At 42.7% G+C, this 19,011-nt stretch overlaps 1 protein-coding gene across 1 annotated transcript in view; it reads left to right on the top strand.

The window, feature by feature from the left end:
- Nucleotides 1–17,345, top strand: part of SEMA3D (semaphorin 3D) — a 366,628-nt gene extending 349,283 nt beyond the window's left edge. Inside the window, exon 18 of the mRNA XM_078674186.1 lies at nucleotides 16,552–17,345. Within this exon, the coding sequence (XP_078530312.1) occupies nucleotides 16,552–16,974 (423 nt within the window). The 3' untranslated portion in view covers nucleotides 16,975–17,345. The remainder of the gene's footprint in view (nucleotides 1–16,551) is intronic.
- The last annotated feature ends 1,666 nt before the right edge of the window (nucleotides 17,346–19,011 follow it).

Genomic DNA, 19,011 nt, shown 5'->3' with positions numbered 1-19,011 from the left:
AAATATTTACTGTACACAAATGGCAAGTTCTCAGGAAACAATTGTCTTCTACGGGTAAAATAAAAAAAACGTAATGTTACAAAACTCCACATGAAAAAAATGAGAAACTAATATTGTCGTTTTTCTCAATATGCTTCAACCAAAAGTTGTCACGTTAGGTCATCTTGTAAGCGACTTAATATTATTGTAAGCAAAAGTAATACACCTATCCACTGCAGTAAGTAAAGGTTAAAATCTAGGACCGCATAAGGAAACGTTCAATGTTTCAATGTCTGTCATTGACTGTATTGATCACTGGTTAGGGATAGGTGATCCCCATGAGATATCAAAGGTGTAAGTTGTATTGTTGAGTGAATTGCTTTGGATTTTGTCATTGTGTACTGTGGTTTCAGTTCCTAAAGAGTAGCTAAGTTTTCCAACTAAAACTTTTCTACTGTAGGTAACAACTAGGTGTGGGTGTACCTGGCCTAACTCTCTTTAGCGTAACTGCTTGTAATTACAGCAAAATTACATGTAATTGTGCGTAGTTATGTGATAAGAATAATCTAGCATTAACAATTTTTCTTAGTTCAAAATGCACCTTCACATCAAAAAATGCACCCAAGGATATATTTTGTGCTAAGAAAATAGCACTAAATGCTGCAGGATATGGACCATGTGATAATGTGTGGCCTATGTGAACCTCAACCTGCTTAGTTATTGTAGCCATGATGTCACAGTAATAGGCATAATCGACTATTGGGGAAAGTTGGGAAGGTGACAGTTGATAGAGAGCAGGCGAGGGTGGTTCGTATTGTAGTTGGCGTAAGAATAAACCCATTCATTAATCAGTCTTGGTCTGTGGAGTCTTGTTCAGACAGCAGTTACCAGCAGCTACTCGATTTCTCTCAGTCCTTTGTTCCTGTGCACCTGCGGTATGATTTTTGTCCAAATTGCTCTTAATTATTCAAGCTGACGTAATCGCATAATTTCTGTAATTTCACATCACACGAGTAATGTGTAAGTACTGAAATTACTCTTGATTATTTTACGTTAACAGGTTCTGCATCCAATCAAAAAGCTCGACATATATGCAACGTAGAGCCTATAATATGTTGAGATATCATATGTAAAAGGTATGAGAACATTTCCATTGTTATAAACCTTTCTATAGCAATTTTCGGTTTAGCTAGTTGGACTGCAGAGATTGTTATTAAAAGAGCACTAATACATTGTGTTTGCTCTTTATCAAGAAAGAGTCAGGCAGGTGTCACCAAGAACGTTCAACTGTTAAAAACAACGAATAAAAACATATCAGAACATAAACAAGGCTCAACTAGACCCACGCATGCCGCGGTTTTCTATCAGAAAGAGGTCTTCTGACTCAAAACAAGATCCTTTTGCACAGAATCCTTGCCTAAATGCACCATTGTTCGGCTCCTGCTCAATGTTCATGCTGCACTGGGTCATGGGTTTAGCATTTTGTTAGATTCTTCGATGAAGCACAGCGCTAATGAAGCGGCATTGTAGGGTATTGTCTGCAGGTTTGTGGTTGGTCACTTCTTTTTTACAAGTGTAATTTAAACTTCTGATCTTGTTATTTTCTCAGTCACACTTCTGTTCCATAACACTAATCGATCAGATCTAAAATTAAGTGATTTTTAGAAAGCGCACTATGAACAGAATTGTCTCTAGACGTCTCCAAACAAGACCGCATTCTGACCGCATATTTCTAGGGATTATTTATACCTCCTACAAATTAAATGACCTTTCAGTATTTATAAATTTGAGTCTTTATTTAGCACGTGTAAGAAGTGGATGTTTCAATTATATAAGTTCCTCTGGAGTGTGCTTTAACAGGGCATTCACTAGTGTTTTAAGCTGGTCAATCAAGTATAAAAAGAAAAGTAAAATGTACCATCAAGACATCCGAGATAGAAATATCAGTTGTACAATGGTCCCTGATTATTAAATTTCAGAGCCTATCATTGGTATGTTAGCTGCTGCATTTCATTGAGAAAAGATACTGAAATATTTTATCAAGCACCTTAATTATGATTCAGTTGTACCCTTTTTTCTACCGAGCATATCTGATATATTGCTTCAGCTTTAAATGCCATGAAACAGCAAAATGAAGCAGGGAGATCTGAAGGTAAAAGCTGTGATGCTGCCTCAAAGGCCCCTTCATGCGGGTCTCCTTCGAAATAAATTTCTCTTGAACTTGATAATTTATTTCTAGCCACAACAAGATTTGATTGAGCACCGTATTTTTATCATCCCTTGGGAATAGGTTAGTGAAATAAGCAATTCTTATTATTAACATGGGGTACTGTTAAATGCAAACTTCGATAGCTGGAAAAAGCGGGTCTTTGCAAAGCATGCATGTGTAGATCCTCTGCCACTCTCGGCCTCATACCTCAAAATCTGCCTACGACTGACTTGCCTAATAAACGCAAGGAGCTGCTAGGGAATATAACAATATTTTTTAATGCTTAGTGTTCAGAAATTTGCAATTAAATTAAATCTACTAGTTGTAATTTGTCAGCAGAAATATCCTGTTTTCAATCAATTTGAGAATGATGGTGCCTTGCATGAGCCCGAAACTACTGTACATGCAGTTGACATGTATTTATGTGAGCAATATTAGTATGTAGTCCCCTGAGAGCTGCATGTGCATGTCTACTTTCACAACTGAAAATAGTAACTGTCCCATGGAAACAGTTTAATGCGCCAAGGGATCACATTGGTCCCATGATATGCAGTCTCAGCAACTAAGCAGGGTCCACCTTGAATTGAATAAGACATGGATCTCAGAGTAAATTTCTGTACAAAATAAATTCTGGTTTGTAAAGAAAGAATCAGAAGACATTCTCTTACAAGCCTACCATTAGTGTTACCTGCAACACCTTTACAGACATGTACAATGCACAGCCCTGGATAGTAATTGCTTGGATTTCTCATCACTGACCATGTATCTTTAAGGGACTCAAGTAAGTGAGAGATTTAACGAACGATGAAGCGACCTGTAGTTACTCAAGGTGATGAAGAACATTTTCCATACCTATTCAACATTCAACCAAAGTAAAGCATTTCTTGGCATAGGACATAGCTGGTATTAAGAGCCACTGTGTGGCCACGTTTAGTACCATTTTCTTCATAATTGCATTACAAACTAGAAGAGAAACATTCAATTACATAGTGACAACATACAAAAATAATCTACTTGGCCAATTCAACAATTTGACTGCCAGTTCAGTGGGTACAAAACCAACCATGACTTACATACAACTTAATTAACTCCACACACAGTTAAACACTATTCTACTGTCTGCTTTATTCACATCTTCGGCAGATTGGGGCGACAAAATTATCAAAGTCTTATGATTCGACTGCAGTCACAGACCTAAAACTATTTAAAAAAATGTGGTCTTCCAAATGCTAAAATTGTTTTTCATAACAACATGAACCTAGCTCAGCCATCTTAGCTGCTGGTTAGCTGCTGGTAAGAGGTTTCCTTCCAGCGGTAGATTCAGAAAATTATATTTCTCTGTGCGGCACACATAGAAAGAGCAAAAGGCCATTAATTATTGGGTTTTTTGCAGGAAGGTGTCCTTTACTGCACATAAACAATCATTAAATAATGAAGATTTGCTACTTCAAAGTGTGCTGCAGAATGCAGCACACATAGAAGTAATACATCACCAGTATGGATTGTTTATGTGCAGGCAGGGGCACCTTCCTGCACATTCTCTGCAACGCAGGCACCCCTACACTATGGTGCAAGGGTTTCTGTTTTGGAGCTAGGCAGCTTATTTTAGCACCAGTGCTAGGGAAACCAAACGGATGCATTGTACTGTTATAAATATGACGTATCCCTGCTTCTTTTTTTAAATGTCAGGGCGCGGTGCTGCCAAATTTGGAGCAGCTCCGCTCTCCGTCATTTCTTTGTACATATGCCCCTTAGTTTCTAATGTTGTCTGGTTCCCTCCATAGCATTTGCATTCCTCATTCCTATTCTTCCCAGTGCACTTAAAAAACGTATAAATCCCTGTGTATAGCACAGATAGGAAAACCAATGTGAAGCAGTCTCTTCTTAGTAAAATAACATTTTTGAAAGTTTCCAGAAAGTGCAATGCATCGACATATGCAGGCCACCAGGAGAGTTCTTTGGCAATCAGGGAACCATATGAATTCACATCTTGCCCCAACCAGATTCTCCACCTCCATCAAGGAAATTCTTTTAATATTGTTGTGAAAAGATGCATGTTAAAGTACATAGCCCAAATAACGGTTCCACTTTGATCATTTGACACATTGATTGGATGTCTATTTCTCCCTGTTAACCTTTCTCTCAGTGGGCCTAGGTCTCTTCATCTTTTGTCCTACTTTTCCTTCTTTGTCACTTCAGTTGCTTACAACCTCCTTTCGTCTCCCTCGTCCGCATTCAATCCCCTCTACTCTCTTCATCTCCCAGTTTCTCTTACTCTTTTCTTACATCTCTTTCTCCATCCCTCTCTAGCACCCTTTTATTAATTGCATCTGTCACTCCTCTTTGCTTGACTCAATCTCTTCCTGTGTTTCACTGTTTCTCCCTGTCACAGATCCACTGATATTGTCCACCTCTACACATTTCACACAACTTTCCCTCATCACTTATCAACATGGAGTATCATCACCATGGATTTCCCTCATTCCACCTTTGATGTGTCCCTTCGCCTCAATTTCCTGCAATTTATCTCCCACCCCCCTTCCTCCTTTGTCTCCTCTGTGTTTCTCTGTCCCTTTCTGTCGCACCTTCTGTCCCACAGTAGCCCATCCCTCCCTTTACAGTGCAACATCTGCCATACATGAGGGAAAAGATACATATCTATATAAACAAAATGCATACTAAGGGGCATATTCACAAGGACGAATCTCCATTTTATCCCCACCTTAACACATCAAAAGTGGAGATAGATTTAACACCCCATTCGCAAGCAGGTGCAAACTGCAGACATCGCCTGTATTGCCGTGATAACTGCCCCAAAATGTATCTCCACGGTGGACACCACCAACCAACCCTAATGAGATGCAAAGTAGGCGTTCCTGTGCAAAAACACACGAAAAAACCACAACACCACTTTCACAACGAACTGCCAGATCTGCAAAGCGCAACAAAAACAGGTGATAAGCCGCAATAGCACCAGGGATTTAACACCTGCCGTTTGCTGGTGCTAAGCAGGACGACTACCCACAGCACGAAAGAGCCCAGCCAAGAGCCACACCTGAAGACCCACAGATGCCATGGAGACAATGATCATGCAGCTCTGATACCCATGAGGGCAACAACATCCCCCGCCACCACCCCCGGCACTTCTCCCCCCAGACATACACATACCGTGCATGACACGAGAGCCACAAAAATCGCATGATGATGCAAATTGCCAAAATAAATACACACATGTGTGGCCAGAAGAACGGGAAACAGTCACACAGCACTGAAGTAACAACCAAAACTTTTCTGAAATACAACACAAAACACCAACGCGGAAGACTCCAGTTGGGTTCGTTAGGGACACTCTCGATGTCACAGCCTGGAAAATAAAGCAAAAAATCAGGACGTGTATCATGCGCACATCAAAGGAACAAGACACAGAGAAATAGAGAAGGAAAGTGAGCCAGAGAGAGAAAGAGAGGGAAGGAAAGGAAAGGAAGGGAGAGAGAGAGAGAGAGGGAAGGGAGAGAGAGTGAGAGAGAGAGAGAGAAGGAAAGGAAGGGAGAGAGAGCGAGAGAGAGAGAGAGAGAGAGGAAGGGAGAGAGAGTGAGAGAGAGAGAAGGAAAGGAAGGGAGAGAGAGAGAGAGAGAGAGAAGGGAGAGAGAGTGAGAGAGAGAGAAGGAAAGGAAGAGAGGGAGAGAGAGGGAAGGGAGAGAGAGTAAGAGAGAGAGAAGGAAAGGAAGGGAGAGAGAGAGAGAGAGAAACACTGCCACCGTCAACCCTGCGCAAACAGGCCCCACTGTTCACCTGCTGCCACCGATGTGTCCATCAGTAGGCACACCATGTGCCCGTGCAAGCTACAGGCCCCGGTCCCGCTACCATGGCATGGTCCACATCATGCGGGCCCGCCCGGCGGCCCAGCAGGTCCCACACATGACGCTGAGTCATCAATGGCAGAGACTACATCAGTGCACACGTCATCAACGCAGGCCGCAAACCCACTCAGCTATTTCTGGGCCACTAACGCCAGTCAGCGCCACATGGTGGTAGGCCCGTGACGGCCGCAAGGCTTCGGGTGCCACTAACCCTGAGCGCAACAACTCATGGGCCCTTTATGATTGAGAACTTTGGAGCGTCCATCATCCAGTCACCACCGGCAGAGGGGAATGTGACGTTGTCGGCCCCTTATATTTGCGGGGTCACATGCCCTGTGACGCCTGTGCCGGATGGGTATGGTGTGTGTGCAAACCTGCCCTCAGGCAGTGGCCATGACATGCTGACAACTACACCTGTGACCTGCACACTACCAGCGAGTACGCCTGCGACAGGTAGCTATGTGGGCCCACCCGGAGCGTAAGCGGAGTGGTCTGTCCTGACGTGCACCTGACCAGCGCAGGGCTTGCAAAAATGACTCGAGGGCTCTGGGCATGGTTCAGTCCATGTCCGGACAAGGAAGTGACTAATGCGTGTGTCCCTGTTGTAGTGTCCATGGCCCCGGAACACAATAGGTAATGTAGCACACTGTGACTGGCATCCCACTAGATGAGCATCATTGACGTAAGGGAAATCACTGTCCCTACATTCATCCACACATTCATACATGAATGATGAAAGACATGACACAGCAGTGCGTTACAGGATATGTATTGCACATCCAGTGAAGTTATGCAGCTGGAGCCATACAGGGCCATGCCAAGCACACTACACAATATGGGCCCGTGGAGGGCCAGCCAGAGTCCATCCAGGGATGACAAGTACTGCGGAAGAGGAAGTTTACAGTCTGGTCGCAGTGTCATTGGTCATCAAACAGGATATGGCAGTCCATGTCGCGGTCCAAGGTGAGTGCATTGGAGTGTATCGGGGTCAGTGGAAGGTCATGGGGCCATGTGCGGGACCAAGCAGAAACAGGCCAGGTGGCAAAAATGAATGCTAGTGACTCCTTCTGACAACATTCCCATCCACGTCGTCGTCCTTATATGTGTGCTCTGCCCCACCTGTGGGTGTTGTAGTACCGGCTGTGGAAATGTTTGCCATTGACACATCAGAGGTGGGAGGAGGATTGTCGGCCGCACTGTGTGGCAGTGACACATCAGGTGCCGGAGTGGATATGCCTGCCGCACTGTGAGGCATTGGCACACCAGGAGGCGGAGATGTATTCATCAGCGCCACGCCTTGTGGCAGCAATGCCATGATGAGGATCTGCAGGGCACGGTAGATCCCAGCTACATTTAGCTGGTATGCAGCGGTGGCTGCCATCCTTTCCACCTCCATCCGTACCTTGTCCTCCATGAGCCTCCGCATGTGTGCCAGCTCACGGCTGGGATTGTTGGAGCCAGTCAAAGTGGACAAGTGTTCTTCTCTCTGCGTCATGACTCCAGTCAGGACTCGTGAGAGACCATGGTGCGGGCCGTGGGTATCCGTTAGGGACTGAAGCTGGTCCCTGATGGGACCTAGACACCCATGGATGGCGTCCAGCTTGGTAGCCATGAGGCCGAACCCCACCCACACCTGTTCAGCCATCTCCCTCTGGCTCTCCAGCACATGGCATTGGAAGGATATGGTTGGTTCCTGGGGGTCATGGGAGACTTCCAAGGCTGTGGGTGACTCCTACTGGGTGGTTTGGATAGTGGGTGGGGTATCCTCGATGCAGTTGGGCTGCCCTGATCCTAGAGGTGAGTTGCGGATGATGTCCATGATGTGTTGGAGGGCTTGGGTATCGATGCTGGGGGTGTCCTCCTCATCATATGTGAAGAGTGGTTGGGACTCCTGTGCAGGAGGTGTTGACGGTGACTCTGCAATGTGAAGGGGAGATGGTGTATTACAATGTGTCCACATGTATGTAGCCGCATGGTACATGTTGACATACAGACAATATGGCATTGTCCATTACGACCGTCTGTAGATCAGGGCCATGGCCCAGAGTCATTGTGGGTGTGCACTCTGCTCTGCTTGATTGTGCATGTGTGCCATTGTGGCCATCTCCACCCATCCCCTCAGTACCTGGTGGTCAATCACCCTGTTGCGTTTGTGTTGTGTCCTGTCGAGCAGTGTCCGTTCCCCTGACTCCGGCCACAGTCTCCACACTGATGACTGTCGACACCAGCTCCTCCATGTCATCTAGCACGAGCTGTGGTGCTGGGCTCCCACCTCCAGTCTGCATTGCTGCCTTCTGGTTGGCTGCAAGTTTCTCCTTGGTCTTTTACTTGATGTCAATCCATCGCCTATTGGCCTCATCCATTGACCTCTTGTGTTCTCCGACGGCATTCACCTTGTCCACAATGTCTGATCATATCCCATTTTTGGTGCCCAATGACACGTTGGAGGTGACGAACAGTTGTTGATGGTGTTCCATCACCTCCGTAATCAGGATCCTGTTTTCCTGCAGACTGAACTTCACCTTCTTCTTCTTTTTGTCCGTGCCCTTCCCTGTCCCCAGGTCCCAGGCTGGTCGTCCGGAGTACTTGTGGGGTTGCGCTCGTCCTCTGGGCCTGCTCCGGCTGCCTCCATGGTGCTTGGGTGTTGGTCAGTTTGTGTTTGAGTGTTCTTTTCCACTTTTATAGTGATTTTTCCCACCTGCCATGTGTGTATTGCAGGACTGGCGCTGCTTATCGCTGATTTCCTCATCGTGCTTTGGCCCAGCGCATGTTTTTTCACACTGATGTTTGTGTTTTTATCTCCGTCGAGGTAGTTGTATCGCGGACATTGGCCGCGGTTGCCGCAGACTATCGCATGGCAACGCCTTGTTGTGAATTCCACGTTGACATGGGGTTGTTTTCTCGCGATAGGCTGCGATGTGTAAAGTCGCGTTACCATTTATTGGTGATGTTTAGCACACGTTCTTGTGAATATACCCCTAAGGCTTTTACATGTTCATCTGTGCATATATCGGTCAACTTCTTTTGACAATTGTATGTTTTTGTTTTTATATTTCACACTTGACCAAAGGTTCTTAACCTTTTTACCTCCGTGGATCCCCACTGAATCACGACTAGAAGCAATTTCTAGGAGTTAAACCTCAAAAAGTACACAAAAATACAGAAGCAAATGCACATCAAATATCCAAATTGTGGAATATTGTATTTAATTTACACACAAAAATCTAAATTTGACTTGCAATCGGAGGTTCCCGCGTTTCAAAATTTCATTTTACTTTTAAGAGGTGGTGTGATATGTTGACTCCCACATACCGGCTTTTGTTTGTGCTCTAAACGGAAGCATTAGTTTTGTCAGTGTTCAATGTTAGCCAGTGCTTCAATTCGGGCCATCAATATTTCATACTAGATTTCTTTTCCTGTACTTGTGCTGCTCAAACAAATCAAATTGGATGTAAACTTTGGATTTTAGCCTCGTGTTCTAATTCCTTAATAGAGAGAGATTCAATAATTTCTATTGTTTTATGTACATATACTTCCCTAGTCTGCTAATATTATTTAATTTTTGGAGACCCTCGGAGTAGACATTGTGGACCAACAGTGACTACAGGCCCACATAGCAAATAAAGCAGGGAGGCAATCCGGGACAAAATCTAAACTTAGCACAAAAATTCAGACCTGAATTAAATAAAATTGAACATTAAGCAGCATTCAATACGTGCATTCAGAGTAAATGACAAAACCATGGCATCAGCAATTTGATAAAACCAATTCAGACTAAAATTGTCACATTTTAAACGTCTTGAAGTTCAATGGCTAGGTTTAGAATAGTGCAGCAATTTCTTATAGGTTGTAAGTCCATAAACGGTGAATGGCACGACACCCACCCAATTTAACTGGACTCAGTATTTAGCAACAATCACAGTCCTTGGTGTACATGGCTCTGACCGGTACAATATTGTGCCCACACACACCAAGAGGAGTTTACACACAATGATGTTAGGAGAAAACAATGGTGTATTAGGATAGCACAAGAATTTGTAAGAGCCAAACAGATATGTCTCACATGGAAATTTTAATAAGGGGACTTCGATTTCAAAGAACTAGGCAGATGGTGTGTTCTATACATGCAGTCATTTTACACATATGCATAGAAAGCAGTACAATACAAGTTATGTTGAGAACACATTCTACAAGGGTAATATTTATTTTTGTTAAAACTGTTTTGTTGAAAAAATAAGCAGTTACAGATTTAATATCGATGACACATTACAGGGTACAATGTATAATATTGTGCGACTATATTGGTAAACGTGTGGGATATAGCGTAGGAGAAACGACAATGATAGGGCATGTAAAATGTAGAAATATATGTGGATGTACATTGAGAGTGATGCCGCGCCACCAATAACCAATTTCAATAACCACCTGTCTTTCCCAGCATAAACTAAATTTGCCCATACCCTTAATAACTGGGTCCTCCAATGGCTCTTTGGAGAGTTGTTAGGGACTGACAATTGTCAAAACGAATAATACCCTCATTATGAGGACCCACAACAAAGGGAATAGTCTGCACAAACCAATGATCACTGAATACAAACCACATTAATAATATTCATCAATAACGACAGATTCTGATTACTTATCAATTTGCTTTTATCTATTTCCTAAGCATATGAATGATCAATCAAATGATAAAGTTTCAAACATAAATTTTCTCACAAGAGAGAGAAAGTAAATTCACAATAACATATTGTTTAACAAGCACGAGTGAGTGGATACGAGAAGTGACAAACAAACATTATAATAAGATCAAGGCAAATTACTGAATTTCATACGAACCGAGAGAAAACTATATCACAGCATGCAAATAGTCAGAAGAGCTAACACTCCGACAGGAAGGAAAAGCTGGGGCAACCTCACAAAGCATGAGGAGCAAAGATAAGGAGTCAAGTTCAGACAGCATCATCCAGCCAAATAGGAAAGGAAACAGCAACACGGCTCTTCTCTCATCAATAGGCACACCATTCGCCAATCACCATCCATCGCCAACAGTCCTTCTCCAGAAATAAATCCTCACACTAGTAGTTATACCCTAAATTGTTAAGTCCGTTCATATTTTTCAAAATCTTGAGCAGTCACGGTTTTCATTGCTCCAGAAATGTAGGATTTATTTATTTATTTTTTATTTATTTGAAAAGTTTTATATAGCGCTGGCTAGACCCAGAGGTATCAGAGTGCTTTACATGAGCATCAGATCATAGTTACAGGTTACATCGTTACAAAGGTTACACAGTTCTTAGAGCATGGCAACATAGTTACTTGTAAGGTCGAGATAAACAATAGGCACAAATACGTAAGGGGAAAAGAAGGCAAGGTGAGAGATTCAGGGGGGGGTTGGAGTAGGGGAATGAAGGTGGGAAAGAGGTGGGGAGGGTGATAGTCACAGCATGGGGAGAAGTGGGGAAGGGTGACGGGGACACAAACCGGTAGACGAGTCAAGGCAACGTCCAAAGTCTAGTAAGCTGTGATCCCAGGGGAAGTGGTATCCCTTTCCTATCTCTATTGCGAGAGGCTCCCTTTACGCAGTGGACTCTCTCAGAGAGGTCTCTGAGACTCCAAGGCCTACATACTGGATCCTTCCCCAAAAAGGGGAGAGGGAGTGCTTTGGCAAGGGTGCCATACCATACCTCAAGTGTGAGTGGCTCCCTTGGCGCAGTGGACTCACTCAGTGGGTTCACTGAGACTCCAGAGTATAAATATTGGATCTTTCCCCAACAAGGGGAGAAGGAGTGCTTAGTCAAAGGGTACAAAGGACAGGGGGTAGGCAGAGTAGCAGGCAAGGGGAGAGATTCAGGGGAGAGAGGATAGGAGCTAGAGAAGAGACAATAAGGGGAGACGAAAAGAAGTCTGCCTAAAGACCGACTGGGTAGGTGATGACCAAGGAGGGAAACCAAGGCCCATCTCCCCTATAGCTAAACCAAGTAGCTCCATCGGGCATCAGACAAAATAGTTCAGTTTCAAAACATTGAGAGAGGAGGGAGGGAGAGACATAAATAGAGGGAGGATACGGTAGGAGACAATAGGAGAGATGACAGGAAGTGCAACAATGTGGTTCAACAATATACTAGAAGAAAATCAACAAGTAAACATTAAATAAAACAATCAGCAATACAATTAGGGGAGGAGTGAAAGGCGAGAGAAAGTAGTGGGGGGTAAGGGACGAGAGGGAGTGAGGATAAGGGAAGAGACAACCATAGAGACGAAAGGAAGTCTGTCTAAGGTTCACAGAAAAACAGGGTGGGGAACAAAGGGCAAGGGTATGTGAGGGCTGAGGACAGAGGACAGAAGCTGGAAAGAGTAGGAGCGGAGAGGGGGGAAGGTTGCATTGCACCGCACTTCCATTGCACCTGACTTTCAAAAGTTCTTTGTTAGATGTGTCGTCATCGTCCTTCAGCAGACGAAATCATGATGGTCTCCTTCCGTGGCTCGCACACATTTTAGAATAGGTTGCAACATTTTACGAGGATAGTTATCCACAAACTAAAAACATTTCCCTGGTCTGCAAGAAAGTTCTGAAATATCCACATAGCTATCAACAAGAAAAATATCAAACACTATTTGCAAAGACAAATTACATTTCTTTACAACCTACTTTAAAAGAAAAGCAAATTAATCTTAACAGTGGTTTGAGGCCTTCTCTGTCATGTGTGCCATTTCTCTAGGCAGACAAAACAAGCTTTAGTTATTAATTCACATAAAAAGCTCAATCACATTATTCATTTTAGTTTTCTGTTATTCTTAACATAAATGCAAATATTCTCAACAAGTATTTTATGCAATTAATGTCACTCATGTAAAACTCTTTTATTAATGTATTCTAATTAGCTAAAGCTCAAATCTTTTAACATTATTTCTCTGCTACCTTTCATGCAGAGATCGTTTGTGGCCTACAAGAATCATTTATCATTTTCTCCTGCACATTTTCATGTCTCCCTTTCCAAATACCCCATGTTAATATTTTTCTCAGTTAATTCACAACACTTGTTAATAATTTTCACACAAAAGGAGGTTTAATCTGAGCAGGTTTATTTAGCAAAAATCCTGCTCCATCAAGAGCAAAACTTAGGACACTAGGGAGTTAGATACAGATTCTCTGTGAGACCCTGAGTGTGCACACTATTCCAATGTGGGTCGTAAGGCATCCGACACTAGGTCGGAGGTCTTACTGAAGTCGGAGGCCTAACGACAGACATTGCTGGTTTCAATTTTGACTGGGTGATTTTGATTCAGCTGGTCAGAATTGAAAATGGCCGGTCATTCCAGCTGGCTTCCGATGAGCTCATGGAGCCCATCGGTCAGTCAGGAACTGGCCAGTAATCCAAATGGTGGTTTATGTCGTCCGGATTACAATGCACAGTTTTCGGCAGGGTTTCAATGTCGGCCTTTCCCCAGGGGAGCATGCACTATGGCCGGTATACAGCCATAACACATGCTCCTATAGGGAAATGTCGGAATATGACCGAACAGTGTTCAGTCGCATCCTAATCAGGCGGTCGGGACGACTGACTGGAGGTCGGTCGGTCCCGTTTCCAAGATGGTCCATCTGACATCGTAATAGGCCCCTTGGTGTGAGCAGAAAATAAAAAGAAAGAGAGAAGGAAGAAAACAAAAGAAAGAGTAAGAAAGTAAAGTGTGGGGTGAGGGGCTAGTTCAACAGAGTTTGCAGTGAGGGATGGTCTGATAAGTGTGTGCTGGGGGTTTCTTACCATTACTGTGGGTTGTGGGCTTGTGTGGGAGGGACAACAGTAACACTTAAGCATATGTTTTTCAAACATAATATGGCTCAGCCCTTCTAGACCAAAATACATCACAGGATTACTGACATTTTTAAAATTCAGCTCACATCATCTTACTTAAGCACTACTTTAGGCCTTGTGGCTCACCCCTTTAACACTGATCTCCCTGTTCACAACGCTTTGCTACTAGACATTAAGCTAGCCCTGGGCTCCTAAACAGTCCCACTAGAGTGAAAATCAACCATAGAAATTCCCTTACCAAATGGTGGAACACCCTGTGCAGCAAGAGGTGCACTGGCAATGTAATGTATGAGAAATTACACAAATCATCACACACATGCACTGTTTATATAATGCACTTGACTTGTACCTATAAAAGGTGGTCCACCCGTAGCTTCAACCCCTCTCCCACTCACACAAGGGTAATATTTCTTGAACTGAAACTTGGAGTTCTGCCCATGCATTCATTTAACCTTATTAGAACATTGGAACGTTGAGCGTTGCATTGAAAACAATGGAGTGCTCCAGGCTTCTAATGGCTGGTAGAAGTCCCTGGCATCAACATTCCAATGTTTAACAAAAACCTCATGCTGCCAGAGGGGATTGCAACCACCTCTGGCTTAGTGAGGCCTTGGTTTTACAATTTTAAACATTCTGCTCTCTAGAGGCGGAATGTTCTATTAGCCATAGAGCCCTCCATAGCAGACTCTACTGGCCGTTAAAGGCCCGGTCCCTTGTTAAAGGCTTTTGCCTTTGGCTCGCTGGAGCAGGTCTTTAGTGGCCGGTACAGCCCTCTACAGCGGGCTCTAAGACTATATTAGATTGGCACAGGAACAAGGATTGGTTCATTCATGGGTGGGAAAGGTGTTACTTAAGAATGTATTTAGAACTTCTTTAATCAACCACAAAAATGAAATATATTAGTTTGCCTTTGGGACACGTGACAGATGCATGTTGCATCCAAAACTTCTTCCTTAAGTGTATAAATTGCATAAATGTTTTTGAAGCTAGAAATTTTCATGTCCTTAGCAACCCTGAATCGTGCTGCAGAGCATTAACACCTTCACACAAACACTCACAGAGACAAACATAAGAAGCACAAGAGGAAATCGTAAGGAAGACAGTAATATGTGGGTAGTTTTAGAACCCTGATTGATTTAATTTCTCTACTCATCTCCCATGTCTAAGCTAAAAGCTTAACCTTCAGCACCTTTCAAGCAAATCAAGAGCAAATTTTCCATTAACCACTAGATGGCAGAATATGTACAAAATGTAAACTGAAACTATTCAAATTGTACAACTATCTTTCTAAAAGCAATCAACGCTTTCAGCCCAAAACATAGACTGTAAAGAAACGACTTTTGGCTTTCTCATTGCACATCTGCTAGTACTGTGAATTCCTTGTTCTCATTCAGCGTGTTACTCCTTCTTCGGTCTTAGCTCACAAGAATATTGCACTTTTGTGGATCTTCCTAAACGCTATATATTCACATACTTTCATATATTGTAAATGCTTTTCTTAAGATGATTAAAGCACAAACACTATAGATTATTTTGTTTTCAGATTTATCTGTTAGATTTCTGCAAAGTACATCAACCTGGAATATTTTCCTAAATGACTAGATGGATAGCTAAATAGTCAGTGCTTAATTTGAGCTGGTGTTTGCATGTGAGTCCTACCTGTACTCTTCTCTTTTATGGGGACCGGAACTTATTTTTATTTATCAGACTTTAACCCAGGTTAAGAGAGAGAAAAGTAAAAAAGAGGGAAGGAGGAGAAAGATATCAAAATAGTACAAATGAAGAAAGCAAGATCACAGAGGAACCTACAACATACAGTGTAGGGTCAGAGTTAGTATATCGATGAATGAAAGGGTCATGATTTGAAATAAAAGCTAGAAACCCTTACTAATCAACTCCAACATTCAGCAGAGGCGCCGGGTACGTCTCTTTGAAAAATTCGGGCCAGACACAAGGGGGCATATTATCAAGAACGGTGTTAAAAATGATCGCCGGTTTAGAGGCAGAAAACTGCCCCTTAAGCGGCGATAATAGGCTTCATAATATGCCCTGGAGAATTCCAATTGAAGTCCATGTTCTGGTGTGAACATGGGCTTCTATTGGAATTCTCCAGAGCATATTATCAAGCCCATTATCGCCGCTTTAGGAGCAGTTTTCTGCCACTAAACCAGCGATAATTTTAACGCCGTGCTTGATAATATGCCTCTTATTCTTTTACAAATTAAGCATTGGTAAAGTCTATTAATGATGCACAAAGTTACCAATTCACCTTTCATGGAACAATAAAGTGAAAAAGAACAAATACAATTATTTATTATTTTAGAGATGCCTGTGTGTGTTAGTACAAGCACCAACACAGATCAGAAGTAAGCCTTTACTGACTAGCTGAATAATATCTATTTAAACGATGTTCAAATTATTATTTTTTGAAACCGTCTGTCCACTTCCCCTTTATTCTTATTTAATGTGTTTCATGATGTTGTGTTGTAGCCTCAATGCACAAGATTAAAGACCTTAGAAAACAGCATGCATTGAATTACGTAGAAGCTTTGAATATAAATACATCATAGCATTCTGCTCAAGGAAAGGAGGCATCATTTTAGGCCATGCAAGTTTGTAGAACGTGTAATTAGTCTGTTTTCTGTTTCATTTGATTTTGTATGTGTTTTTTTTTTTAATCCAATAGCTCCCAGCGGATGAAAGATTCATCAAGACTGAATACGGGCTCCTGATTCGAAGTCTGCAGAAGAGGGACTCGGGCGTCTACCACTGCAGAGCGAAAGAGCACAACTTCGTCCACACCGTGGTGAGGCTGGCTGTGAAAGTCATCGAGAACGAGCAGATGGAAAACACACAGAAACTGGAAGAGGAGGAGGGGCGTGTCAGGGATTTAATAACAGAGTCAAGGCTGAGGTACAAAGATTACATCCAACTTCTCAGCAGCCCCAGCTTCAGCCTTGACGAGTACTGCGAGCAGATGTGGCACAAGGAGAAAAGACGGCAGCGCAACAAGGGCGGGGCCAAGTGGAAGCACGTGCAGGACATCAAGAAAAGCCGCAATCGGAGGCATCACGGAGACAGAAATCACCCCAGTGCGGTGGCGACGTAATGCGCACAGCATCTGGAGGGGACTTGAGCTGGAGGGAACGCCTCTCCGTGTCATACACTCCTCATATCAGTATTGCTTTATGAGGAAAGAAAGCAGGAAAAAGCCTTTTTAGCCATAACAAGACTCAACAATAGAACCGCGTCCAGTAGCAGATGGAAACATTTGTGAACTGCCCTTGACAATGCATTTTGCGAATGCAGAGTTTAACATTCATACTTTTAGAGTAGACAAGTTAACCATGTCCTGAGTGTATTTCTTTTACGTGGGTGATGCTGAAAATACGGACAATGAGGGCTCTATTTATTGAACAGTGTGTTTTATAGGTGTACAATTGTTTTCTTTTATTAAATAAAACGTCTCTTTTTGGAAAACGTCTTCACATTGGTAAAATGAAAATCAAACACAATGTCAATATTTTATTTCTTCATTTGGTGTAATGGGAAATTAAACCTAGCATATATAAGACGCTGTAAAGCAGCCGGCCATCCACAGTTTAAGAGTGAAAACAATCCTCATTCTTTGGAACACTTTCCCACAATTTGCAAGTATTCACCATAGTTAGTGTGCTGTTCATCCGATCTAATCTATTTAAAATCAATATGTATTGATCAACTCAAGTCATACGTGGATGCGTTGGATGTGGGTGGAGGTTGCTAAATGTATAGGTTGTGATTAATAAAACTACAGTAACTCGTTTGTGAGTTGCAAAAAGTCTCTTGCAAATGTGTGCCCACAATTTTGGAGCACACAGGTCCTAATTTACTTTGAAATTCAAGAACTTGCTTGGTGGCTACTAACAGCCTTGTGGCTAGAGAAAGAGAGGACTGGAATCCTAAACCATACCTGCAGATCTAGACAATTTTGGAAGCCCCCATCTGTACCATAATCATGTATAAGATGGCAATTTCCTTGTGTCATCCTTGCAGAGCTCCAAAATTCCTCCCTTCTGTTGTGGGCTTAGCCTGCTGAACCACCGTAAATTAAGTGTGCATCCTTCTCTGTAGCCAGCATAGAAAAGGCGACCTTGAAATCACACTTTATAAGCATCTACAGAGCTAATCAGTGCCACCAGGTTGCAGAGTTGTAACCTGTGCACCTGCCCCTTACAACCTCAAACTTCCTGCAGTTGAGTGCAGCATCTCAGACAAGATAAGAGCGTCTCTATGGTCAATCGGGCACTACAAAAACTCCCAACATTATTCCACGCATGGGCATGTTACCCGTGTGTAGGGATAACAGGTAGTATAAAATGCTACAATGCATTACAATGCAAAGTATTAATATTCTATCCCTAATTTAGGGATGGAAATTTTATTATGTACTTCAGCACTTCATGGATAGCACAGTACGGGGTCTCCAATTTCAACAGGGGACATATATGTTCTCTACATGTATAGCAACTTCTCTTGTGTCAGTCCTGTATTAGATTACGACTGACATCGGGAAGCAGCAGAAGTTACAGGCACAATTTTCAGTGCATCTGTATGTGAAGGAGGACAACATTAAAATATATACCTGCCACACTCCCTGGCATGTTCACAAAAATAGATTTTGCACTATGAGAGATTAGTGTGTACAAAGCTATATTTGCCCCCCCCCCACACACACACACACCACATCTGTGCTAAATGAATTCAGATTATGAAAGCATTTTTTCAAATACTTCCTAAGGCGATTTCCATGAGAACCACACACTCAGTCTGATGGTATGATGAAGTCTACTATTATTTATAATAAATATTAGTTAAAGTAGAGGACATTATCATGACTGATTATTCTGGACTATGTCTTAAATCAAGTGAACATTCCAGTGTTATTGACTAGAGTATCAGTGTCGAGCTCATTCAAAATGTAATCAGCTTTTCAGCTCATTGATAGACCAGTCCCATGTAGCAGTCAGACATTTTTTATGCCTATTTAATTCAATGTTGTTTCTCTCTCAACCCCCACCCCATCCCCGTAAGAAAGAACTTGATTGTTGCCTTCCAGGGTAAGAAACAGCATCAACAGAACCCATGCAATTACACAGGAAAGTCT

Source organism: Lissotriton helveticus, chromosome 1_1, assembly GCF_964261635.1.
Source record: "Lissotriton helveticus chromosome 1_1, aLisHel1.1, whole genome shotgun sequence".
Taxonomy (NCBI): domain Eukaryota; kingdom Metazoa; phylum Chordata; class Amphibia; order Caudata; family Salamandridae; genus Lissotriton; species Lissotriton helveticus.
Note: the sequence above shows the minus strand (reverse complement) of the source record. Positions and strands in the feature narration are given on the sequence as shown.